This window comes from Solea senegalensis, linkage group LG10 (genome assembly GCF_019176455.1).
Source record: "Solea senegalensis isolate Sse05_10M linkage group LG10, IFAPA_SoseM_1, whole genome shotgun sequence".
Taxonomy (NCBI): Eukaryota; Metazoa; Chordata; class Actinopteri; order Pleuronectiformes; family Soleidae; genus Solea; species Solea senegalensis.
In genome coordinates this window covers 5,148,862-5,174,083 of record NC_058030.1, presented here as the reverse complement: position 1 = coordinate 5,174,083, position 25,222 = coordinate 5,148,862, and the positions used below count along the sequence as shown (strand labels likewise).

The 25,222-nt window shown below is 40.1% G+C and overlaps 3 protein-coding genes across 3 annotated transcripts; 2 read left to right on the top strand and 1 right to left on the bottom strand.

The window, feature by feature from the left end:
• Nucleotides 1-9,207, top strand: tgm2l (transglutaminase 2, like). The gene is made up of 15 exons (XM_044036537.1): nt 1-49; nt 1,187-1,357; nt 1,451-1,681; nt 1,772-1,890; nt 4,652-4,780; nt 4,876-5,053; nt 5,709-5,841; nt 5,946-6,049; nt 6,187-6,329; nt 6,410-6,509; nt 7,211-7,356; nt 7,449-7,578; nt 7,671-7,831; nt 8,028-8,161; nt 8,642-9,207. Exons 1-15 carry the CDS (start codon nt 34-36, stop codon nt 8,811-8,813), a joined length of 2,067 nt encoding a protein of 688 aa, XP_043892472.1. The 5' UTR covers nt 1-33; the 3' UTR covers nt 8,814-9,207.
• Nucleotides 9,208-11,541: 2,334 nt separating this feature from the next.
• Nucleotides 11,542-20,144, top strand: LOC122776543 (plasmolipin). Its single transcript, XM_044037150.1, has 4 exons — nt 11,542-12,120; nt 14,311-14,484; nt 15,257-15,373; nt 17,665-20,144. Exons 1-4 carry the CDS (start codon nt 11,956-11,958, stop codon nt 17,770-17,772), a joined length of 564 nt encoding a protein of 187 aa, XP_043893085.1. The 5' UTR covers nt 11,542-11,955; the 3' UTR covers nt 17,773-20,144.
• Nucleotides 20,145-20,720: 576 nt separating this feature from the next.
• Nucleotides 20,721-24,897, bottom strand: LOC122775492 (ADP-ribosylation factor-like 2 binding protein). Its single transcript, XM_044035380.1, has 7 exons — nt 24,823-24,897; nt 24,361-24,454; nt 23,455-23,510; nt 23,115-23,221; nt 22,710-22,795; nt 22,284-22,380; nt 20,721-21,562 (listed from the first exon to the last, which is right to left on the bottom strand). Exons 1-7 carry the CDS (start codon nt 24,839-24,841, stop codon nt 21,473-21,475), a joined length of 549 nt encoding a protein of 182 aa, XP_043891315.1. The 5' UTR covers nt 24,842-24,897; the 3' UTR covers nt 20,721-21,472.
• Between the last annotated feature and the right edge of the window lie 325 nt (nt 24,898-25,222).

The following is a 25,222-nucleotide window of genomic DNA, read 5'->3' as shown; positions in this document are numbered from 1 at the left end:
GCAACTTTTAATCCACACGGGAAAAGTTCTGCAATGGACAACCAAAACGGTGAGTGATATCCTATCCGTCTGTCTGTCTGCTTGTCTGTCTGTCTATCTATCTATCTATATATCTGTCTATCTGTCTATCGATCTATCGAACTCCACATAAGAAAAAGATGATGCTGTGTGTGAAAATTGTGCTGATGATTTGACACCAGGTTGTGATTTGACCTGTTCTGATTCCCACAGCATAGCAGCGACGTGACTCAGGCTAATCTTACGAGCCTTCCAAAAATAAATAAATACATTTATAGAAGAAAATTCCCACTACAGCATCAATCAAGTATATAGTTCTATTTCTGAAATGTTAAATGTCTGTAATCAGTTCATTACCACTAATTGTTAAAGCTTAAAGTTTGTCCTCAAACTCAAATGACCTGTGGGTCATTGACGGCCTCGTCTGGTCAGTCGGGGGCCAGTCAAGTAAAAAAAAAGCCCAACCTTCATCAATATGCCGTATTAATTCCTTTTTTTATATATATGTACCCAATTGCCTCGTGTGAGCTTTTCTGTCTTTTATCCATTATTCTGTGTAGCACTTTGGTCCACTGTGTTTGTTTTAAAGTGCTTCACAAATAAAGTTGGATTGGATAATTTCAAAATATAAGTGCTTGTTTTAATATGCAACAATAAAAAAAAGACATATTTATGATGCAAAATTAATCTATTCATTTAAAAATAAAAACATATAGAAATGACTCGTTACAACTTGATATTGTTTGGAGGGCCACATGTGGCCCCCGGGCCGCCACTTTGAGACCCCTGGTTTAGGCAATAAGATTTAACACACAATATTTATGCTTTGTAAAGGTTGCTCAAAAAGTAAAGGTTCAACTCAAAATAAAAATTTAGTAGTAGAAAATACAACACAATCATTATCTTATCATTAGGTGTGAAGGTCCGGGTCAATAAACCGAGGCTGGTGAAGAATAACAATAAATAAAAGGTAATCAAGCAATAAAATAATGAATAGATCAATAACAGACAGATAGTGGTGTAGAATAAGACAAAATACTCAAGGACATACACTTAAAAATAAGAAACCAATGTGAAAAATGACAACAAGGACTGTAAAAAAAAGCCCATTAAGAGACCAAAATGTAAAATAACTGGTCGTTAACTTCACCTCTGTGCATCCTGTCAGGTGTGATTTCTAATGTGGAAGTGAGAAGTCATGAAAACAACCTGGTTCATCGCACCAGGGAGATCGATCGACAGCGTTTGATCGTGCGCAGGGGTCAACCTTTCTCCATAACCTTTCAGTGCCCTCACTCTCTGACCCCTAAACACCACCTGGAACTGGTCCTGTACCTTGGTGAGTACAATCTAAACCCTGGACAACCCTGATGTTTACATATATATGTATATATATACACATTCAGTGAAGATGAATCTTATTATTCTTCAGGTAAGAGAGATGAGGTGATTATCAAGGTTCAGGAAGAGTACAGAGCCAAAGACAAGTGGTGGTTCAACCAGCAGCAGATGCAGGATGAAATAATGCTGACTCTGCACAGTCCGGCGGACTCCATCATTGGACACTACCGTCTGGTGGTTTTGATCGTATCGCCGGACGGACACACGCTGGCGAAGACGGGCAAAATTGGATTCCACCTGCTCTTTAACCCATGGTGCAAAGGTATTTTGGTTTTCATCCAAACAGCAAATAATGAAATATTTCAACACAGTGAATATTGGATTCACTCTCACTGTCATGTTTGTAAACCAGATGACGCTGTGTACCTCCCCGATGAAAGTCAGCTCCACGAGTATATCGTGAATGAAGATGGAATCATTTACATGGGGGAATGGTTTCACATCGGAGAAAAACACTGGAATTTCGGACAGGTAACTCACTGACACTCTGTCTCTGACATTTTCTTCACATTACCAGGCTAAAGTGACTCGTGTGACTTAGATGTAGATTTTTGGTGCTAAGTGGACACAGGAATATAACTGATGTCTGTCTGAGATAGTGTATATCAGGTACATGGCCATGCAACATGAGGAGAGCGTGCACATGTTTGTATTTCACATGAATGTCAGATATGAATGTGAACTGCTACGCACACATGTTTGAACAGCATTCATAGTGAGGACCTCAAAGATTTCTTTTACAAAGGAGACCTGGCCAAGATAGCAGCAATAGTGTTGTAGTACTCGAGATCGGTCTTGGTCTCGAGACCACTTTTTGAAGATCTCGGTCTTGTCTCGGAATCGACTGCATTTTTACTCGGTCTTGTCTCGGTCTCGGACAAAGTGAACTTGGGATTTTATTTTCAAGACCAGTCAAGACCACAACTGTGTGGATATCGATAAATTGGAGGGATACATTTTTGGATTTTTGGTCAACCAATAACTTGACTCATTTATCATTTGAAATTGTTGTCACCGTTAACGGCTGTCACCCCTCCCGCCCCTTCACACCCCACAAAAGTGCATGTGAGTGACAGGAGAAGAGGCTGTGAGAAGTCAGCCAACTCATCTACAATAAAATGTGGTTACCTGAACCACAACGACGTTTTGTGCATAAATACCTCCAAAAGAAAACACAGCACAACGTGTAAATTCTGCAAAGCGACGCTAACGGAGACGGCTGGGACCAGGTCCAACTTTTACTGCCTCGGTCTTGGTCTTGTCTCAGTCTCGAACCCTCTAAGTCTTGGTCTTGTCTTGGTCTCGATACACTGTGGGCTTGGTCTCGGTTTAGGTGGTCTTGACTACAACGGTGGGGTTGGAGATCCTGGAAAAACAGTTTGAGCAGGCTATGTTTTCAATTAAAAAGTCCAAGTCCCCAGATCTTTAAAATAAGTCAGGGGTACTAGATTTTGAAGACCACCAACAGAACCTAAATTATTCTTTCCCAATTCTGTTCTTACTTTTAGAACAGCCAATTTGCCATACCGTTACCCTTACCCTAAGTCTTAAAGGAATACTTTGCCGATTTGCATTTAGCTTTGTATTACTAGAATAGGAGTAGTGTTTTTGAAACTTTGTAACTTTGTTACATGTCCACCAGTGACACTTGGTCCTGTTAACGTAACTGTTCGCAAAGATGGCGGACACTGTTTACATTCTGGGAATGAAGTCCCATCCCCCTACGAGTGGGTCTAAAAAGTGAGGAATAAGCGTTGCAGTTTCAAGCCTCAGACCAAGCGTCACTGGTGAGCACGTAACAAAAAAAAAGAATGAAGATATTTTTCGACTCAGGGGAAAACGAGGTTGGGAAGCACAATCTTTCAGAAATACTACACCTATTTTGGTGATACAACGCTAAATGCAAATCGGTGAAGTATTCCTTTAACCCTCAAAAACTGGGTGACAGAATGTGAGGTGTCCTAACTTTCCCATAATGTCCTCACTCAGGTTTTTTGGTCCACACAAAGAGACCCTCACAAAAACACACATTCTGAGCAGAGCATGCCTGTGTCTGTCAGAGCGATAGGTGGCCTATGTGTGAATTGTCACAGCAGCGTGACAGTGGACACGCCGGGGCTTTGGTTGGATCAGGAAAGTGGTTCGTTGGACGGAGGACAGTTCTGGGCAGGAGGTGTCAGAATGTAGCCAGACCACACAAACAAGGGCTTGTCCCTTCACAGTCCTCTGGGAGGACAGAGGGGAAGACAAACAGGGAGACCGTGTGTGCCAGACAAGCAAACACATAGATGTAACCATCTCACATACACAGAGAACAGCTCATGGGAAACAAATGTGAAATAAAATCTGTTCTTCTGTTTAAACCCTAAATTCAGGGCTCCCACACCTTGGTTCAGATCAAACTCAAGGATTCTTCAAGGACTTTTCAGAACCAATTCCCTCAAATTCATAGACCTCAATGTGCCGACACATTTTAAGATGGGAGGGCAACTTGTAAGAGCTGCTTTGCCCATGATGGCGTCCACTTTTATTGATTTGCAGCACGCTCTGCATCTGGGCAAGTGATTGTTCTTGGCATCTTGGTCAAAGTCAGTCTTTGTCATTTTCTTTGGTGAGACAGAGATCTTGGAATTTGCATTTCCCAGGCATCACATCATTTGCTCTCTCTTGCTTAACGTTACTCACTCATTGTTCTGCATGGAATCTCAGGTCAACAGCAGAGAGAGAGAGAGACAGTGGACAGTGTCCACAACACTGTTTGTTCTGCGTAGGCCTAGTCTGTACATTAAGCAACGCAGGGCATGAAACAGTAGGTGGTGTGGTAACAAACAAGAGAGTCATTTACCTAAATATCAACTGAACTTCTTTCTTCCACAAAATTCAAGTACATTCAATGACCCATGTCTATTTAGAGCAATTTACAAAATTTTCAAGGGCCTTAGAAGGTTGTTTTTTATTTTTTATTTCACACACTCTGAAGGATTTCAAGTTGAATTGCAGGTCTTTTCTATAGTGGACGTGCACCTCAGGTAAAAAAAAAAGCTTTCCGTACAAATGAAGAATGTCTTTGTCCACATAAACCAAGAGGAGAGACAGTTGTTGTGTGAAGCCCACTGTAGTTTGTAGAAAACGTTTGTTGCCGTTAACACTCAGCTTCTTCTTTTCCTCTGTCCTTGACTCTCCTGACATCCTTCTCTCAGTCTCAGACTCTCACTGTTACTGTCTGTTTCAGTTTGAAGACGACATAATGGACATCTGTTTTGACGTTCTGGACAACTCCAATGATGCCCTGAAGAATTCAAAGATGGACATTGAGAACCGATTTGACCCCGTCTACGTCAGCAGGATCGTCACTGCAATGGTGAAGATCTCTCCGACACTCACTTGTACCTGTCTTACTGACCTCCTGATAGTGCAGTGATTCACCTCGTCCTCGTGTTGTCTCCGTCTGTCCAGGTGAACTCTAACGGTGACAAGGGTGTGTTGAACGGTCGCTGGGTCGCGCCTTATACTGATGGGGTCGCACCAACTCGATGGACCGGCAGCGTGCCGATCCTCCAGCTGTGGAAGAAGAGCGGCTTCAGGGCAGTGAAATATGGGCAGTGTTGGGTGTTTGCTGCTGTCGCCTGCACAGGTGAGCCATGATTCCAAAACACCTGCTCTTAAGATAAGATAAAGATAAGTGATGGGACAGGCACCTGGACACAGAGGATATATCTGGAGATATTCTGGTCTTTTAATAATAAAAAGTGAAAACTATAACTCATGGTGAGGCAGCTTTTATTAACTTAGCACAGAACCTTCACATTATTAAAAATAAACTCAAAAGCTACCTAAGTTCTCCTTATATTCTCCTTATATTTATTATTTTTATTTTACACTAACATATTTGTCTGCCTCTTTTTAATTCAATTAAATTTATTTGTATAGTGCACTGTACGTAGTCAACATCATGGAGAGCAGAGAAACCCAACAATTCACACAATGAGCGAACTTTTAATTATAGCATAATAATAATGGTGATGATATGTATCATAATAATATTACTACTAATAATAATAGCCTTGAAACTGGATCTGGATCCTGCAAGATTAGGTCAAAGCTTTTGTTTTTCCCTAATTTTTTTTGACTTACTTTTGTCCAACCAATATTTGTCCAATATTTCTTCATTGATGATTCCTGACAGTTTTGTCACATCTCTTTTAATAGCCCTCTGTTGCCTCCACATTTCAGTTGCATACAGGAAAGGAAAGGAAATCTGAAGTAAAGTGTGGCTTTTATCTTCACAGTGCTACGCTGTCTGGGAATCCCAACACGCCTCATCACTAACTTTGCTTCAGCTCATGATACTGATGGAAACCTTTCTGTAGACACTCTGATTAATGAAAAAATGGAGACCATCAGCAAGAAAGACAGCACCTGGTACGCTCACACACACACACACAATCACTCACATGCTCACAAAGTAAGGGAAAGAGGTTTAAAATGATGAAAACTATGAATTGTTTCTGATGTTGTGATTTCAGGAACTTCCACTGTTGGATTGAATCCTGTATGAGAAGAGACGACCTTCCCAAAGGGAATGATGGCTGGCAGGTTTTGGACCCCACCCCTCAAGAACTGAGTGATGGTACGTAAACGTTGACCTTCTCGCACCTCCACCTCTCTTTGTATAAGACTAAACTGAGTTTTAGCTGTCAATGGTCTGATGTTTACAGGCATTGCTTAATGTTCAATATAATAAAAAAAGTTATTTCTGCCTCTCAGGCGTGTTTTGCTGTGGCCCGTGTCCGGTCAAGGCCATCAAGGAGGGAAATGTGGAAGTGAAATATGACACTCCCTTTGTCTTCGCCGAGGTGAACGCTGATATCATTGTGTGGCTGGTCAGACAGAATGGTGAACGGCAGAAGGTAAATGCTAATGTCATCAGGACTTTGTCTTAACTGACCACGGTGATGAGGATGATGATGATGATGACTGTTGTCGTTAGCTCTCAGTGGACGAGAGTGGCGTGGGGAAGAACATCAGCACCAAGTGCGTTCACAGCGACTGCAGAGAAGATGTCACCGCACACTACAAATATCCTGAAGGTCAGTTCAGATTTTTTTTTTAAAACATGTTTAACCCTTGTTCATAATAACATGTATTTAGTTCAGCGTGTGAACTGTTAAAGGGAGTTTATGCAAGATTATTCATGCACATAGACAGAAGATAAAATATGATGAATAGCCACCGGGGGGCGACGGGTCTCAATCATGGTTTCAGGTCTTCAGTAGAACATGATGTAAATGTTTGTAAATGATGTTCCTATTCGGAGTCAAATAAACAATAAAATACGGCACATAAGTGGACACCAGTGTGACTGACAGCTGGTATTGTCCACTTGAAGCCTGGTTGAAGGTGACGCCCCTTCGTTTGCAAACAGTCGCGATTGTGGATGCTTTAGGACAAGAATTCAGGTGACGCTGAACCAATAAATGGACAGATCATAACATGACAGAAAGCTACCACATCAGTTTGACCTGTAGACTGATTTGTCAGGTTAGATTTATTTATTTTTGTGACGTTATACGTTCTCTTGAACATCTCAAATAAATCCAGGAAAAGAAGTCTACCAAATCTCTGTTCTTCATTTTTACACTACATGTCCGTTCATCATTCCCAATGTTCATTATTGGCTCCTACACTTGGACTTGCTCTTGATCTTGGACTGTATCTTCTCATGGTCATACATTTAGACTCATCATGGTCAGGAGTACGTTGTCTCTGACCGGCATTGTCTTCTGCACAGGCTCCAAAAAAGAGAGGGAGGTGTATGAGAAGGCGGGACGACGGGTCTCTAAGCCAAACAATGGCCTCACAGAACCACAACAGCTGCATCTGACAATCAAACGCACCAAGCCTGTATTTGGGACTGACTTTGATGTGATCGTTGAGGTATAGATGGGTGGAAGGATGGAGCGATGGATGGATGGATGGTTGTTGGATGTGTTTTCTTTTCATTAAACGAGAATCTCTTCCGCCCACAGGTGAACAATAATGGAAGCAACAACACCAAAGGGAAGTTGACCATTCTGGCTGAGGCCGCCACCTACAACACTATATGCTGTGGCGAGTGCCAGAAACACGCGACCAATGTTGCCGTGCCAGCTTATAAGAGTGAGTAGTTTTGTTGTGTTAGTAGCTGAGTTAGTTGTTCATTTTTATTCCATGGCAGAATGACATTTTTTATTTTACTGTTTCATGTTCAGCCCACAAGGAGGTGCTACGCCTACGCTACGAAGATTACGCCAAGTGTGTCACTGAGCACAATCTGATCAGAGTGAAAGCGCTGTTAGAAGTTCCCGGCGAGAGCAGTCCCATCTACACTGTGATCAACATCCCACTGAGCACACCTGAACTCCTCGTACAGGTGAGCACACACAAACACACTTCATGAGGTCGGTCAGATTCTATCTTTTCTGGGTCAATGGCAAGTGGACCTCACTTTTGAGGTAGCATTCCATTTGAAGGAACCCCCTCAATTTGGAAATTCTGACTACAACTGGAATGCACCATGTATATCATGTTCTTCCACAAAACCACTGAGTTGTCCCCTTTGTGTCCAGGTGCATGGAAGGGTTTATCGGAATGAGAATGTGACAGCCTACATCTCCTTCACCAATCCTCTGCCTGTCCCACTGAAGGGTGGCGTCTTCACTGTGGAGGGCCACGGTCTCCCTGCCACAAAGATCCTTGTGGAGTAAGTGTTGGACAAGACGGACACATTTAATTTGACAGGCGAACGTCCTTACGCCGTAGAATATTGCTTTAGTCAGCGAGAGGATCACAAAAAGATGTTCAGATGGTTTCAATTCAAAAGAATTTAGTCAGTAAAGGTGAAAATGGGTCAGAGAGAAAGACAGACAGACAGGGGGAGACACTCACTACGTTTACATGTACAGCTTAGTCGACCTGTAGCCCAAAGCTGGACTCAGTCGGTCAATCGGACAACTTACGGAGGAGTAATTTGATTTACTGACCGTGTACGTCTGACTCCGCCTCCATAAAAACTGACAACAGAGAAAATCAGACCCACTTTCCTGTCCAATTTAGTTTCCCTGCACCAACACACCTTAATCAAATGCTCAGCTCATCAGCAAGCACTGCAGAAGCCTGATAACAACCCATTTATGTGACATTTATGAGTCCTGACAAAACCTTTTATTTCTTATTCTTTCAGTGGAGACATTTTTCCAGGCTCCAAGGTGTCGGTCAAATTCTCCTTCTTGCCCCTGAGGGTCGGCGTGAGGAAGATCCTGGTAGACTTTGACTCCGACAGGCTGAAGGACGTGAAGGGAGTCACAACTGTGGTCGTCCACAGCAAGAGGACAAGCAGAATCCCGTTTGCCTAAAAGTATTTCAGCTGAACTGAGACAGACACAGAAAAATAGAACATTCCTGAACATTCCTTAATGCCTGACACTATAGGAAATGCACAGAAACAAATATCATCAATGCCTTTTGTTTATTAGAACGTCTTTCTTGACTGCATGTATTTCCTTAATCTCAGCTTTACTGTAAATTATTATTTCAATTTTTTTTCAAAAATCATTGATATTTGGGCGCATTTAAACTGTTTTCTGATTGTTGACACATATCTGGGAAAATATGCTGTGTTGTTTTAGGAGGTTTTTTTGCACTATTTCCAATACCATTTTAACCTAAACATGAATTTAAGAAACATTTCTGATTCAATGTTAATTTTTTTTAATGACTTGCTTTGCTCAAAGTGATAATAAATGTATGTATTCAGGTTACTCTCAATAAAGATTTTCTTTTTCACAAGTAGGCTTTAATGTGACGTGTTATGAAGACCAAAAACTTAGCATAAGCTATTAGGTTCATTTGTTTTATATGAGCAGAATATTCCACATCCGTGTATCTATTTCTTCACTGTCCAGTCAGCCAGTCATATTGCATCAGAGCAGACGAGTATGGATTAATTTATTGGGTGTTTTTGACACCTAAAACTGCGTAAAGGCACTTTTAGATTCTCCCCGTGTTATATTATTGAAGAGGCGTCATCTGTAAAAGTATTTTTATTCTTAGTGTATAATGGAAGATAAGAGGTTGTATGAGAGGTTATATAAGTCTTGGATCAATCTCTGATGTTTTGGAAACTTTGCTTTAAGCTGCTGTAGAAAGAAGCAAATGACAGCAGCTAACTGTAGGCAAGTATTTGTACCAGTAGATGGAGCAAGAGTTCCACTGCCGCTGAGCCACTGACAAGACACACATGTCTCCCGGGTTGCAACCAAACGCACCACACAATAAAATCAGGAAGTGGTTAAAAAGCCATGGCACATCAGTGTGCTTTGTTTTACGAAGGAAATAATTACTTCACCCTACGCAGTGGGAGTAAAGTATTGTTTTTAGTGGCTCTGTGTGTCTGTCTGTCTGCTAGTTTGTTTGTTTGTGTTTCCGCACTTGCACTTGCCAATATGACCTGCAGAGGCCGGCAGAGGCATGAGTGAAGTCTGCCATCTCTGATTGCCTTGTTTTTCTATCACGTTATTAACAATGTATTTATTCATTTATCCACTGATCCGCTAAGACATTAGCATTTCTGTTATAGAGTATTTCATGTCAAATCCTTTCAAAGAGGGAAAAAAGAGAGGAGAAAGGGAACATTTAGCTATCTTGTACATGTATTTATAGCTGTCTGAACCCAAACTGGTAACTTTCGTTGTTTTTATAAGTGCTTTTAAATGTCATGGTCTGAGGAACAGGCAAGGGAAAACCTAAAAGCTCAACAACGAGGCGGTGAAGTTTGTGGAGGAAAAGGCACTTTACTTTGTCCAACAGTCAGAATCAAAACCAGGAAATCAGTGCAGAAACAGGCAAACAAATCAGGCAGCAACCCAAAGTCCAAGACAGGCAAACAGGCTCATTACAAAAGGGCAATCTAGAAAATGCTGGAACACTTGGCAGAAAAACTAGCACACAAGACAATCTGGTAGGGGTAGAAATGAAAAAAGACTGGTATATATACACAGAGGGACTAATGAGCAAATGGACTGCAGGTGAGGAGATGGGTGGGGAAAACCAGGTGAGGGAAATGAGTTGATTGCATGGCATGGAGGAAAGGCGGGATCTGAAATGACAGGAGAATTGGTGACAAGACATGGAAACAAATAAAAAGAAAAGCAAAACTAAGAGCGTTCGTGTAACTACATTACATAAAAAACAAGGCAGGCCTGGATTTGAACCGTGAACTGTGGCGAGCAGTCGCTCTCACATTCCGCGGTTAGAAAGTGATTTTCCACTTTCAATCCATTTGCTGTTTTTAAGTTGTAAATAATTAGGTAATATATAATAAATGCAAATAAATAATTGCTTTTTCCGTGCACTTACATACAGAAATGCTTCAATCTACCATGTGAGGATCATTTGGCGTCTTTTTATAAACGCAGATAGACGCAGCACTCCGTCGTGATTGGTCAAATGTTGGAGCAGGACAAAGGTGATTGGCTGGAGAATGTTGGAGCTGTGGATTTCAGGCGTGGGAGGCGAGGGTTTGAATCCCACCTTTTGTAAGAGTTTCCTACAAAAAGTGACTTAAATCCACGATAATTTTTCATTTATATTTATTACAGAAAAAAAATCTTATGACTGCTTTTGTATGTTTTACAAAGAGAAGTTGATGTTCTGGTGTCTTTTTCCCTTTACTTTGGACTTTCAGGGTTTGAAATGGGATGAACAACAATGTGTGCTTAAAAATCCTCCAGAGCAACAGTGTAGAGCTGTGGTTCACCATCAGAGGAAGCTTGTATACCACAGTTTGAGAACCATGGGTGTAGAGCATTCTGCTGTTAGTCATTTTGTGTCGGCTTTTTTTTTCTACACATTGTTTTTACAAACAGACGTCCTGTTTGGTCACTTTTGTCATTTATTAAACCCTCCACAGTGGCGTCTCACCTGTTAGTAGGACATGTATGCACACATCCAACCCACGAGGGCGTCACTGAGTCATATTCTGTCTCACACCCCCCTCGTTCCTCCTCCTCCTCCCTGTTTTCAAATACATTAATGAGTCACTCAGGTGAAAGGCAGGGACATATGGGAGGTATCAGAGAGAGCACACAGAGGATGATGATGAAACACTGACTGTGTGTGTGTGAGAGAGAGAGAGAGAGAGACACACACCAGCACCGTTAGACACCTGTCAGTACAGGTGGGAACTGTAGACTGTGAAGATTTCACTGGAGGACTCCACTTTCACTCCTGGACTTTAATATCCATTGATGTTTCATGTAATATTTGTGTTTTGGCTGTTACTGAACTCTAATACCGACACTTGATGTCGTCGGTGTTTAGCAAATCCCAGGAACATTGGACGTTTTCTGTGGATTGACAAGCTGCTCTTGGACGAAAACGTCTTCTTGGACACCTTCCCTCTTCATTCGGAAGACGGTTATCACTGCCTGAAGGAGTTTGTTTGTTTGTTTGTTTGTTTTCCTGAGACACTCTTCTTCAGAGAAGCTGTGTGTGATCATGGCAGACTTCCCATCCAAAGTTACCACAGAGACCAGCTCGCCCAACTCCCAGGGCCCACAGCAGGGTGGCAACAGCCTCCGACAGCTGGCTGCTGGAGTCACCACCACGATGGACACGTTCTTCGTCCGAAGCATCCCAGGCATCCTCATGATCACTGAGATAGTACGTAACAGATCCTGAGCTGCTCAGTGTCGACTCTTTTCCACTCCGTGTCTGTTGAGCTCACTGTGAAAGAAGCCACTCCTATCTTAATTTTGAGATTATAAAAACTTCTAAATCAGCTTGTCTTGTATTTCAGGTTTTCCCTGTTATTTGATGACAGTGGAAAACCTCACATGGATCCAGGACAAGCAATTAGCAACTAACAATTATTTTCCTACTCAATGAATCTGTCGATTATTTTCTTGATTCATTTATCAGTTCTGTCCATAAATAATGAATTATTTGTTATATGGAGCAGAGAAAAGACAGACAGATGGACGACTTTATTAATCCCTTTGGGAGATTCCCTTGGGGAAATTAAAAACATTTGGTCAGTTTAATTATTAGAAAAAAGATTAACCAATGATAAAAATAGTTGATGATTAATTCAATCATCAACAAAAAAATTATTAATCATTGCAGACATTGCAGATTAATATCATATTTCCCAAGTGTACATTCATTGTGAAGGAAGATTTAAAGGCAAACCACACCACGAGATCAACTTCTGTTGTGTTGTAGTCAACATTACAGCAGCACCAGATAAAGATATGTACATATATATATATATATATATATATATATATATATGCACTCTAAATGCAGTTCTACAGGAATTTGAATGTGCGCAAACAAAACACAAGTCCGGGTTCATTTCACACAGCTGTTGACGTGAAGCTAAAATGTGTTTTTTGCACTGTAAGGTTTGTAATGTTTGCTCCAATATTTGATGTTCAGAGAACACGCCGAGCAAAGACACACAATGCTATATATATATATATATATATATATATATATATATATATATAGATATATAAAATATTATATAATAGCTCCAAGCCATTTACACTTCCACAGATGTATTTGCACATAGACTCTGTCCACAGAGAGAACATGTGACTGGCTGGATGACTGACAACAGCGGGAGACCTTTGTCCCCCTGAGGGCCCTGACACCATTCTGACAAACCCCATCGTTACACTGAACCTTAAGCCTTCAAGGACGGAGGGGACCACTGTTAATGTTTTCCCTCCGTATATGACTGTTAAACATTTTCCAGCCCTGTATGTTATACGTGTTGGCTTGTGACTGCATTGTAGTAGTAGGTCCAGCGAGGCCAGATGTCAGCAGCTGTGTATATGAAATGGTAATAAACATATGAACGAGCGTGATCCAAGTTGATCAGTAATGTTTTACTGTTTTAATCAGGAAACTGAGGTGATCTGAAGTTCCTCTCGGTCAGAACACAGGTCTTTGTTAACGTGGCTCCCGCTGTGTGTGTGTCTGTGTATGTCTGTGTGTGTGTGTGTGTGTGTATCAGGTGTGTAAAAAGTGAAATTTGACCACTGCATACATAATAGACTCTCCTTTCATGCCCTTTCTCATGGGACAGGAGCACAGGGACACTGAAGCAAAGAGAGGAGCCTTGTTTTCAGATGTCACTGGACTGTCCAGCTAAAGGTCCAGTGCGTAAAATTTGGGCAAAATTGTTTTCATTTGAAAGAAATTAAAGATTTCTACAAGTCAACTTGTAGGAATTGTTGTTTTTCATTACCCCAGAATGAGCTGTTTCTATTTATACAATGTCAGGAGCCAGGTAAACTCTACAAAGGCTGCCATTTTGGAGCTCCATGTTATTACAGTAACATCTTTTAAGATTTACAATACAATATACAATACATTCTACACACTGTACCTGCAACTGTGCAATCACATGGCAGCAACTCAGTGCATTTAAGCATGTAGACATGGTCAACACGGCCTGAGTGATGGTTGTTGATGCCGCTGGTCAGAAGAGAAGGACGAGACTGGTTTGAGAGAAAGGAAACAACTACAACTAAATTAGTTACAACTAAGGTATCCATGAACGCACAACATTCCCACTCCCTCACGTCATTGGAAGTCCAGTGTACCTTAGAAAGTGGCCAGTGAGTGAGTTTTTGTTTGGGAAGCATTGTTGCTGACTGGAATTCGTTTAATTGAAGTGTTAATGTGAGTGTGAGGAAGCAGCAGTGAAGGTAAAGACTGGTCATGGCTTCCTGGAACAACTCATGCAGGAAAAACAGAACCACGCCACCATTCAGAGAAACAAAAAGAAGAAGAGGAAGTGTAGCAGAAAAGGTTTCATGAACTCTCATGTTTTCTCTCCAGGTCCTGGGGCTCCTCCACTGGGCATTGATAGCCAGTGGCCCCTACACTCTATTGCCAGCATACGGTTGGGTGATGTTTGTGGCCGTCACTCTGTGGATCCTCACCACCATCCTGTTCTTCATGATCCTGTTCAGCGCCCCCCAACATCTCACTGCTGTCCCCTGGCCTTTGACGGTAGGTAATTAGAGGAGAGGGAAGTAGGAGGGAGGAGGAGGAAGGAAAAGTTTTTTTATACATTTGTTTAATTTGTTTTTAATTTATTTCATAGTATGCTGTGGAAGAGGATTAGGGCCACATGAGTTTTTCTGGAAACAAAATAAAGAAAATGCAGCAGAATTCTGAAGGTAAAGTCAGAATTCTGTGTAAATTTGATGATTAAAGTTAGATTAATATTCAGAATTTGGAGAAAAAGTCAGAATTCTGAGAAAAAAGTCAGAATTTAAGTCAGAATTCTGAGATTGAAGACACCATTCTTGCTTCTTCTTTTTTTTCATTTATATTCCAAAGAAATTCACATGTGGCCCTGAATACTGAAGAGGTGAGGAGCACCTGCTTTGTGAGGATTTTGAAGACACTTTCAAGTTTACGCCAATGTTTGTGTGTAAACACTCACAACTGTGCTCATTTGGTGAACTGATGAATGTCGACCGCTCGCTATACTACATCACTGGTAAAGCAGAATTAGATTAAGATGAGTGAGAGATAAGGTGACAGTAATTATTATTGAATTAATTATTATTATTTAGTTTACTTTTCTACACACTCTGGTTAATACTACCTCAGCTCCACTCTAATCACATATATACACCCTTGGTATAAACTGTATTTCTGATTTCCCTAAACCAGAGGAGGCTCGCGTACCACAGCTTGAGAACCGAACCATGGGCGTACAGACTAACAGAAAGGTAAAGCTGTGATGAAACTAATGCCTCTCCCCCTCTGGCAGGTGATGGTGTATCACGGCGCGGCCACAGTCCTGTATCTATCCGCCTTCGCAGCCAACGCAGCATCCGTCCACCCTTTCCAAGGTTTCTACTACTATGGACATTTCGCAGCTGCCTCCGTAAGACGCACAACACTTCACACTTCACACATCAAACAACTGGTTACATAAGCAACACATACAATCATAAGTCCTTTAATATCATTCTATGAGTCAGCGTTTGAACACTGAATTCTTGTTTTAGTCTTTCTCCTCCTCTCCCTTCACTCTGGCTCTGTGTGTTTTTCTGATAACAATGTTTATTGTGGCAAGTACACACACACACAACGTATTTGTCACATTACCAGGAAGCGTGTCATGTGCTTAGTTACCTTTATATAGCATGGTTGCAACTTAGGGCGAGGCAGCAGTAGACCCAGCAACTTCTGTGTCTCTGAGAGCTAAAAAGAAAATGCTGATTTTTCTCTTTAGACTCTGTTGTAGAATTGTTAACAAACAGTTTCCAGTGGGAACATTCAGTCTTAAACTGGAGTAACTTGTAGTAGACGAGTCGCGTGAAGAGGCTAAAATGTGTTCTTCATTGTGTGCTGACAGCACTGACACTGTGTCGAAACACTCACACAGTCACACCTTAAGAAAACATGGACTATCTAGAAATCGATGCACAGAAATTTGTTTTATTTGTGTTTGTGTTGACCTTCTCGGGACCAGTAGTCCAGGTCCAGAGAACGTACAAACTTTTATCTGTGGGGACATTTCATCTGTCCCCCGACAACTTTAAAGGACTAGTTCAGGGTTAAGACCGATTTTAGGGTTAGGGCTAGAATTGGGTTTAAGTTAGGGTTAGGGTTCGGGAATGCATTTTGACAATGATGTGTCCTCCTCACTCTGTACTGTTTTTAGGGTTAGAATAAGGTTTTGGTTAAGGTTAGGTGAAATGTAAGGGTTAAGCATTTAGTTGTAATGGTTAAGACTAGGTTAAGGGCTACGTATTAAGTTGTGATGGTTAAGGCTATAGGTTAAGGGGCTAGTAATTACGTGTGTCCGTGCTGTGCAAGAATGTGTGTGAGGAGACTTTGGCCCATAGCAGATACCATATAACTTGTATTTTCCAACAGACACACACACACTGGCCCAATCTTATCACACACACAATTTGCAATTTTACTGCATTTTATTACACATTAACAACATCATTATTGTTGTAAGAGTTATGCAGTAAGTAAGAGTTATACCGGTATATTTTTGAAAGAGATATGTCGCCATACTGGTATTTATATATTATTTTTATGTTGCCCTGCGTACGCTATTTAATAAAGTCGACCGCTTCTCTCTGAGCCTACAAGCTTAGCGCAGCTGCTCAATCACGCCCCTTACATGTACATACTACGTAGTGTTCTCCCACCCACACTACACAACAGACATTTAAACGAAAACGTGGCGGACACGGTGCAGGTGGAGGGTTGGTGACTAAGAATAATGGCGCTGTTATTTTCCTAAATAAAATGTGTACTTTTACTCCGATACATATCCTTAATCATCTTCGTTACTCTGTTGTCGCTAGTTTTTAGCGGCACCAGCTGTTAGCCGCGGATTTCGGCTCCAAGTGAACTTAAAACACATCAGCGGCTCGTTGTTTACCGTGTCCGACACCGAGGCTCTGGTCTCCTGTCTCCGGGTTTCTGTTGTAAACTCCGGACGCCGGGTTTCAGCTGTCAGCTGAGCGGCCAACCGGTGAGCTAGCGAGCTAGCCGGTTTTGTTATCGTCATAATATCGCATATCGCCATTCGAACTAAAAATATCGCGATATCAGTTTTGGTCCATATTGCCGGGCCCTAGTCCTGGTGACGTTTCCCTGCTCCAGCACACCTGATTCAAATGCTCAGTTCATCAGGAAGCTCTGCACAAGTCTGATAATGAAACCATTCATTTGAATCAGGTGTGTTGGAGCTGGAGTTCTGAAAGTTGCAGGGCAGTGGGACCAGGTACGGCTGGACTATTGTGACTGTGACTAAATGTGTTGTGCAATTGCAATTGTTTTTATCAGGACATTTCAGGTTTTTCATAATATGTTTCGTAAAAACATGTGGAGTTCTTGTTGTTTATAGGTTATTATGCTATTAATTAGCATAGCATATAGCATCATTTTACCCTGAACTAACATGAGTTTGACACTGGAGGGAACATTCATTCTTCGTTTCTGCACAAATATCACACAGTGGGTTTTTTGAATGAAAATGAGAATAATGAATTCCCTCTGCAGTTCCTGATGAAAAGGATTCAGCACGATAGGACCAGGATTGAGAAATCCTGCATTATTGCATTATTTAAAAAATCTTTGATTGGCGTCAGCTGTTTGCTGTGCTTTCTGATGTGTCTCACTTCCTGCTCTGTCTGTGTGTGTGTCCAGTTCTTTGGCGCTGTCGTGACCGTGGCGTACGGTGCCAGTGCTTTCTTCTCCTATCTGGACTGGAAGGGAGACGGAGGAAACGCAGCCACCAGTACAGTGCCCACCTAGGACTTCAACATGAAACTGACGCTGCTTCTGGGAAAAAAACACACTCCTTATGTTTTTCTTCCCCTCAAAGATACTATATTCATGTGGATAGTCTGCTGCTGATACTGACGCTACTACTTAACACAATCAAATCAGGTGACTGTCATGGAAACATCAACAAATCCTGACCTCAGCTCCAGTGTTATCAAGAGGGTGAAGCCCTAATCTAAGGAATTCATACTCGATTTATACCCTCAATATCAACACTGGATTATCCATATAAAACCTATAGATTGATGCTGTTTTCAGCAACACAGTATCCACAGTTTCTCTTTGAAGAGGAACATTTATGCATTTAACAACTATTTGGCAAAAATGACTCAATTTTTGAGCAAAAGAAGAAATCAACAATAGGCATGAAGAGTTTTTGACACGGATGAGTGTAGAGTCTACTTGATAATTTGCGGTTATAATCTTCCTCTTTTAAGAGGTTTAATGGCAGCTTGCATCCATGATGTCGCATTACTGCCACCTTCTGGAATTACACTACACTACACTACACTACTCACCTGAAGTGTAAAACATGTTTTTAATATAATTAAATTAAGAAAAAGTTAAGAAAAGTGGATGCTGTTTAAGTTCCACGAAATGTCTCAAACTGTGGTGCGTGTACCACCAGTGGTACGCAAGCTTCCTCTGGTGGTACTTGGAGGAAAATACTGTTCTACTGTATGAACCAGGGTATGTGATCAGAGTGTGTAGGAAATTAAATTTTAAACCAAAGTGAAATAGAGGAGGATGATGAGAGAGCAAATGATCTTATCGGGAATAAATCTGCCTCCTGTGAAAAGTCCTTAGCTGACGATAATGGTGTTACTTCAAGAGCTCAATACGATATTATCACGATATTATCACGACATAGAAATCATATTTTTTGATATACTCACTTGGCACCATCTAGTGGACTTAAATGTCAATAGATGTTAATCCACGAGTAAAAATAAAATATGCCAAAAATAAAAAATAAACAATACTCGGTGTCTCAAAGACGATAAAATATCGCCACACAAAATATCACAATATTTCCCTGTATCAATGTTTTCTTCCTCACCCCTAGTACTACTTAATTACTCATGTGTAAGATTAAGATTTTAAATTATTCCCATTTGGCTGAAATTAAATGTCATGTATGTATTTAAATGTACAATCAATTGAATGTATGAAGTGTTGCTTTTATGAACCACAGAATGAACCCTTTATATTCACATCAGCAGTGGTAGTTGGTAGTTTGAACTGGAGCGCCCCCTTCAGGTCGGGTTTCCAAGGCGCAACAACCTCACAAACCCTGTCACATGATTCCAAAGTGGCTGCCATTCGTGTCAGTTGTAGAAACAAAACAAAAAACGTCACACTGTTGCTAAATCCTACACACGATGAGCTGATTATTTTCTTAATATGTGTAAAAAAGAGGACATTGTGTATTGCGTGATATAAAAATCAAATCTGCACCATGAAGTGGAAAAAAGGGGATCTAGTGATTTGTGGAGGAGATGTTTTGTCAGCCTGGACGTACTGGATCTTCCGCTGAAAACCAAGACTTTAAAGATTTTTAAACTTGTTGTTTACCACACAGACGTACCAGGAAGCATCACTGATATTACTAAAAGATCTTTTGGTACTGTCTTTGTTTTTGTTTACTCAGTATGATGGAGAGGTTTTTAAGAATGAGTGTCTGCACTGGAAATGTAAATCAATATTCAGACGGTAAACATGTGTTTACAAATGCAGCAGTGATTCCCAAACTAGGGGTCAAACTAATGTCCTTTTGAATCATATGAGTTCCAAGTTTCTGGTTTTGGGGGGTCAGGGGGCAGAACATTTAAGAGAATCACTGACACAGAAGAAGCCAAAATAAAATGTACATACTGTATGTCAAGTTGTAGATTGTAATTCGACAGACTGATGTTCCCCGGCTCCAACACACCTGATTGTGGTTCTGCAGAACCCTGGTCACGACACTCTCATTTGAATCAGGTGTGTTGGAGCAGGGAAACAGACTCAGGTGTGTTTGATTTATCACACAGACTCACATTCCAATCCTGGTTTTCCTTAACAGTTCATGTTTATATCCATGAGTGTAATTTAGCATTTTACTTAAGGATATTTCGCGTTACAGGATTGTGGGAATTGATTTGTTCTGTCTGTGTTAGTTTATCTACGTTTACCTTCACACAATGGTTCAGTCCAATTAGGGTGGAGCTAGGAGGAGTATAAGAAGCCACCTGTGGTTTGGGGGAAGGGATGTTTTGAATGTGTTTAAATGTTTGTTGTTTTCCTGGGACCTTGGCTTTTTCTTCTGTTGCACTTTTGGTCAATAAAATCACAAACTTCTGTTTCTTGAGAACTTCTTCAAGCAAATGTAGCCTCACTACCTGCAATTTTACAAATATTTACACCTGTAATAAAACAGTCTGATGATGCAGTCTTGGTACAGCATGTCGCAGATGAAGTGCAATTTGTGCTTCCATAATTACAAGGCGGTTTGTGCTCTTGGAGAAGTTGCAAGTCAAAGTCAATATGTGGTTATTCGGTAATTTCACTCATGCTGTTGCAGGAAGCCAGCAAATCAGTGTCTTTGTCACCAGAGGTGAGAGAGTTGGAAAAACACCTGTACATAGTTTCCAGACAAAAACCCAAACAAGTTTTCAAATTTCAAATTCAACACGCAAAATCTGGTGTTTGTGTACAACTACAGTTTTTTCTAAATAAAACTTTTTGTTTTTCCTCATTTCAAATTGTTAATACACTATATTAACAGGAAGTATATTGTAAATAACTACCAGATATTGAAAGTTATTCTGGAAAAAATTGGTAGAAAGCATTTATTTAAGGGTTAAATATTGTTCCACACATAGCTCACTGAGCTTTGGAAAGTTTTCTGATTCCAGCACAAAAAAGGACACAGGTGATTTAAGGCTTTTTTTAACCACTTTATTTGGAAATATACTTTTACCAAAAACAAATCTGACATGAACAGCAGTATTTTAGCAGTGACATAAATATATACTCTTATGTCATGATAAGACATGTATAAAACGTACTGAAAACTATGTCATTTCTCATTACAGGCAGGCGCGCGCACACACACACACACATATACTCCATTATCCACTTTCACAGGCACGAAGCTCAGTTTTCAAACTGATCACATTATTTAAATCTTCATAAAACATAGATTGGTTCTGTTACATAACTTTCCTATGGAGAAAAAAACAGATTCATACATTCAATATCATCACGAGGGGTTCCTTCTATAAACATCATGTATGTTGTATGCCTCAACATTACAACAATATAGTCGTGAATGAGAGGATGATTGTAAAAATTAGGATTAAACCTCATTTATGTGTAAATCCCAGTTTAAGAGATGTGCATATTTCAAGTAGTTGAGTCCAGTGCAGAGGTTGAGGAGTAGAAAGAAGTCAAAACCTTTCCATCTTCATTCTTTTATCTACAGGGAAGTTTAAATAAGGTCCATCAAAGTCACCACGTGAAACACAACAATTCAGGCACGTTCATTTTTTTGTTTACAGGCTGTAGATTTAAGATTTTAGACGTAGAGGGAATCTTGAAACTCGAGTCACAAACGCAAACACAAAATCTTACACCAACACATGCGGGAAGAGGCAATTCAAGTGTTGTTTTTCCCTGTGTGCGAGCGTCACTGCGATTCCGTGGTGTGTTTGACGTCTGCAGGGATCAGTGACGTGACCACCAGCCCGTTCATGTCCAGACCTCGGCCTTCCTTCTCCTGGAAGCACACAGAGTCACAGCTGAGCTCATGTCAGTTACATTTTTAAAAAATGTGTATTTTAACAATTTGATACTGAAGATGATCTATTCAATATCATGTTAACATGTGATACTCTTCTGTAAAGAAAATTATGCATAAAACCTAATGTTGGTGATATTTTCAAAATAGATTTACATGTAGATTATTTTCTCCATTAATCAAGTCATTTTTTTATCCATAAAATGTGGAAAAAATATTGAATGTTCTCAAGTGTCTTGTTTTGTCCACAAACCAAAATGATACAGTTTTAATGATTTGTTATATGGAGCAAAAGAAACTAAAAAAAGAAGCTGAAAAAACAGAAAATTGTTTTAATTCTTTAAGAAACACCGATTAATTAATTTAAACGATTAATCAATTATCAAAATAGTTGACGCTTAATTTAGTAATCGATTAATAATTGAGTAATTGTTCGAGCCCTGTTTCATTTGCAATAATCATTAACTTAACCCATTGTACACTTGTTAATTTGCCTACAGGTATTTTAAACTGAAATTATAGGTTTAAATTGCAAGAAAGCTGCATTTCATTGAAGGAGTCAAAATATGAGCCCATACAGAGCACTATACAGTTATGGAATCTAGTGTCAACTGGCAATAAATCAACGTGGTGAGTTAGGTTAAGTTAAACTAGTTAAAAACTGTGTTGTTAAACGTGTGTGAGGTTCCAGACGACTCACTGCTCTGTATTCCAGAAACATCTCCTTAAAGGCCACAAAGTCTGTGAACGTCAGCAGCATGTCGAAAATGTCGCCCTCAGTCTCATCCTTGTGCTGCCTGCAGATGGAACACAGGAGTGTGTCACTGTGCTACTGCGCCACCTCGTGTTTTGACATTCACCCACTCCCACTCATCTTTCATACCCATTCACAAGCTGCCAGCACAGCCACCAAGAACAATGTGGGGGTAAGTAAGTGTCTTGCCCAAGGACAAATCCGAACATAGATTAGCGGTTCAAACCCCCACAACCTTTAAGTTGAAAGACATCTCGCTCTACCACTGAGCTACGGTTGTCCCTGAGGATGTTTATCAGCGAAAGAATGACAGAGCAAACAGCAGCTTTAACTGTTTTGTTCAGGAAGTAATAATGGGATGGAGTGTCTTACATGAGCAGCTCTATGAAAGTGTTCATGTTGAAGCCAGGGATTCTCTCCATCAGCTGTTTTTCCAGGTGTTTCTCCAGCAGGTCGACCTAAACCATGCACATGAGTTAATATGAGTATATATATATATGTACTCATATTGTATATACTATAGATATACATATATATATGTATACACATATATATATATGTATACACATATATATATATATATATATACACATGTACATATACATATGATATAGGTTTTATAGATACTCAATCAAATGTTTGTCGTAGGGTTAAAATATACTTGAGTTTATTCACATTTATGTCACATTTCCAAGGGTAATTGTAAGACTTAGTCATGGTTGCATTGAACGGATCACATGTCTTATGTTACACGTGTATGTATTATACGGCACTCACGTATTCTTTGAAGATGGGTGTGTAGCTGAGTTTGTTCTCATCAGAGTTGTCAAACTCCATATAGTATTTCTCCATGAAGCTCCGCTGAAGCTGCTGGAACTCCTCCTCTGGAAGAAAAGTAAACACAAATGTCTATGAGTTTGTAAAACAATAAAGACTTCAGTGTCTTCAGGTGGTTTAGTACACTGGCCTTCTTTTTCTGTCACGCCAACATAAGGGTAAACACCTTAGTGTACTCTTTTTCTTTAAAAATGTTGGCCACTCTGATTCATTCTTTGATTCTTTGAGGACTTTCTCATGCAGAACAAAACAGACAAGGCTGACATAGCTCCGGTCCTACCCATGACAATGTCCTCTATGCAGCCAATGGCCAAATCAAAAGCAGCATCTGAGGAACTGAAGAGAGAGAAAAACACAGATAATGAGCATTTCTACATTTAGACACATAGTCAATGAATTTTGTAACACATGTACTGCTCTGACTACATTGCTGTACTGAACATGCAATACCCTAGATACAACAATGCACAATGCATGAACTCAGTATACTATTTTTATAAATAGTATATTTACTATTAAATACTGAGCTCTTGAAGTAACACCAACGTTAAAATACAGCGGTGTCAATAGGCCGAGCAAAGTTAGCTACAGACTTTTCTCAGGAGGCAGATTTATTCCCAATAAGATAATTTCTCTCTCTCATCATCATCCTCCTCTTCCTCACATATACATCACATACTGGTATAGTGAAATTATATTAAGATGGAGTGAGAGATAAGGGGACTTTAATTATTATTATTTAATAGTTATTTGTTTCATTCCTCAGCTCCATTCCGATACCCTGGTACATAAAGTGGAACAGTATTTCTGATTTTCCTCCAAGTACCACCAGAGGAAGCTCACGTATCACTGGTGGTACACTTTGAGAACCATAGCTCTAGTTCATGGATAAGTGGCACAGACTCACATACACTGGTTTGCACAGCCATCATTCCTAGGACACTACATTGACTTCCATTCATTTAAAACAGCCTAAACAAAGAGTCATTAACCATTATAACATTAACCATAACCAGTCAATGCCTTACCCTAACCTGAGCTGAATTTAACAATTCAACCTCATTAGGACCAGGTTGTTGGTCTCTCATTAGGACTACTATTCCTGACAAGGTCAATGTTTACCTGTAGCTTAGATTTGACCTACTTTGTGACTGGACTGGGTCCAACGCATCATAACAAAACCCACCTGGAGGTAACTAGGACTTCCTCGTCAGTGTCATCCATGTCTACGATGTTCTCCACACAGCTGCCGGCATCTTGCGAACGACAGGAGGCGACATCTAAACACACACACACACACACACAGTGTAATATGCACAGCTTTATATGAAGTCTATAAAAAATACATTACATCATTTACCATCAGACAAATGCTCGCAGTGTATATTAAACGACACAAACTAGAGATAATACGGTCACAAAGCTGCCAAAACAAAAACTAAAATAAGTTTTAGTTCTTGTTCTTGGTCAACGAAAGCGTTAGTTAGCAAACTGGCTAAGTAAATGTGAGCTAACGTTAGCTAAACACATGTCAGGTTAAGAACAGTCGCCAGTTAAACATTTATAATTGTTCCGAGGAAAAGTATGAGTTTACGTTGTTTTTTTGTTTTTTTTGTTAATGTTAATCAAGTACATTTAATCCAATTACTTATTTCCTGGATATCCATATTGTCAACAAATCGCTCTGAGGTTAATACTTCACGTAATGCTGTTGCCAAGGAAACGACGGACTTACGTGTGCTCTACTATTGTGTCCGATAAAACAAAATCTCTGAGCACATTGGTTCCTACACCATTTTCTTTACAACTTCACTTCAAAGCATCGACGTCAATGATTAAAGCTTCCCTGTTGTTAAATACACAATAATATACCGATATAATATATGTTGAAGTTTTTAAAAACACTGAATACTTATGATCATTTCCTAAATGAGCTGAACATTTGAAGTTTCGATGTTCAAATATCTTGAAAAGGACGTAGGACGTAAGTGTAAAAATAGGGTGGAAAATAACAATATAGAATATATCTAAATATTTAATAATATGGA

Bases quoted from the DNA above. Each gene is read 5' to 3' on its own strand.
- LOC122776543 (XM_044037150.1), top strand. From the start codon at position 11,956: ATGGCAGACTTCCCATCCAAAGTTACCACAGAGACCAGCTCGCCCAAC. The intron at 12,121-14,310 runs GTACGTAACAGA...TTTTCTCTCCAG, and splicing joins TCCTCATGATCACTGAGATA to GTCCTGGGGCTCCTCCACTG. The intron at 15,374-17,664 runs GTAAGACGCACA...GTGTGTGTCCAG, and splicing joins GACATTTCGCAGCTGCCTCC to TTCTTTGGCGCTGTCGTGAC.
- LOC122775492 (XM_044035380.1), bottom strand. The intron at 22,796-23,114 runs GTGAGTGCCGTA...TGCATGGTTTAG, and splicing joins CACCCATCTTCAAAGAATAC to GTCGACCTGCTGGAGAAACA. The intron at 21,563-22,283 runs GTGAGTCGTCTG...GTGTGCTTCCAG, and splicing joins TGTTTCTGGAATACAGAGCA to GAGAAGGAAGGCCGAGGTCT.
- tgm2l (XM_044036537.1), top strand. The intron at 1,682-1,771 runs GTATTTTGGTTT...TTTGTAAACCAG, and splicing joins CTTTAACCCATGGTGCAAAG to ATGACGCTGTGTACCTCCCC. The intron at 7,357-7,448 runs GTATAGATGGGT...TTCCGCCCACAG, and splicing joins ACTTTGATGTGATCGTTGAG to GTGAACAATAATGGAAGCAA.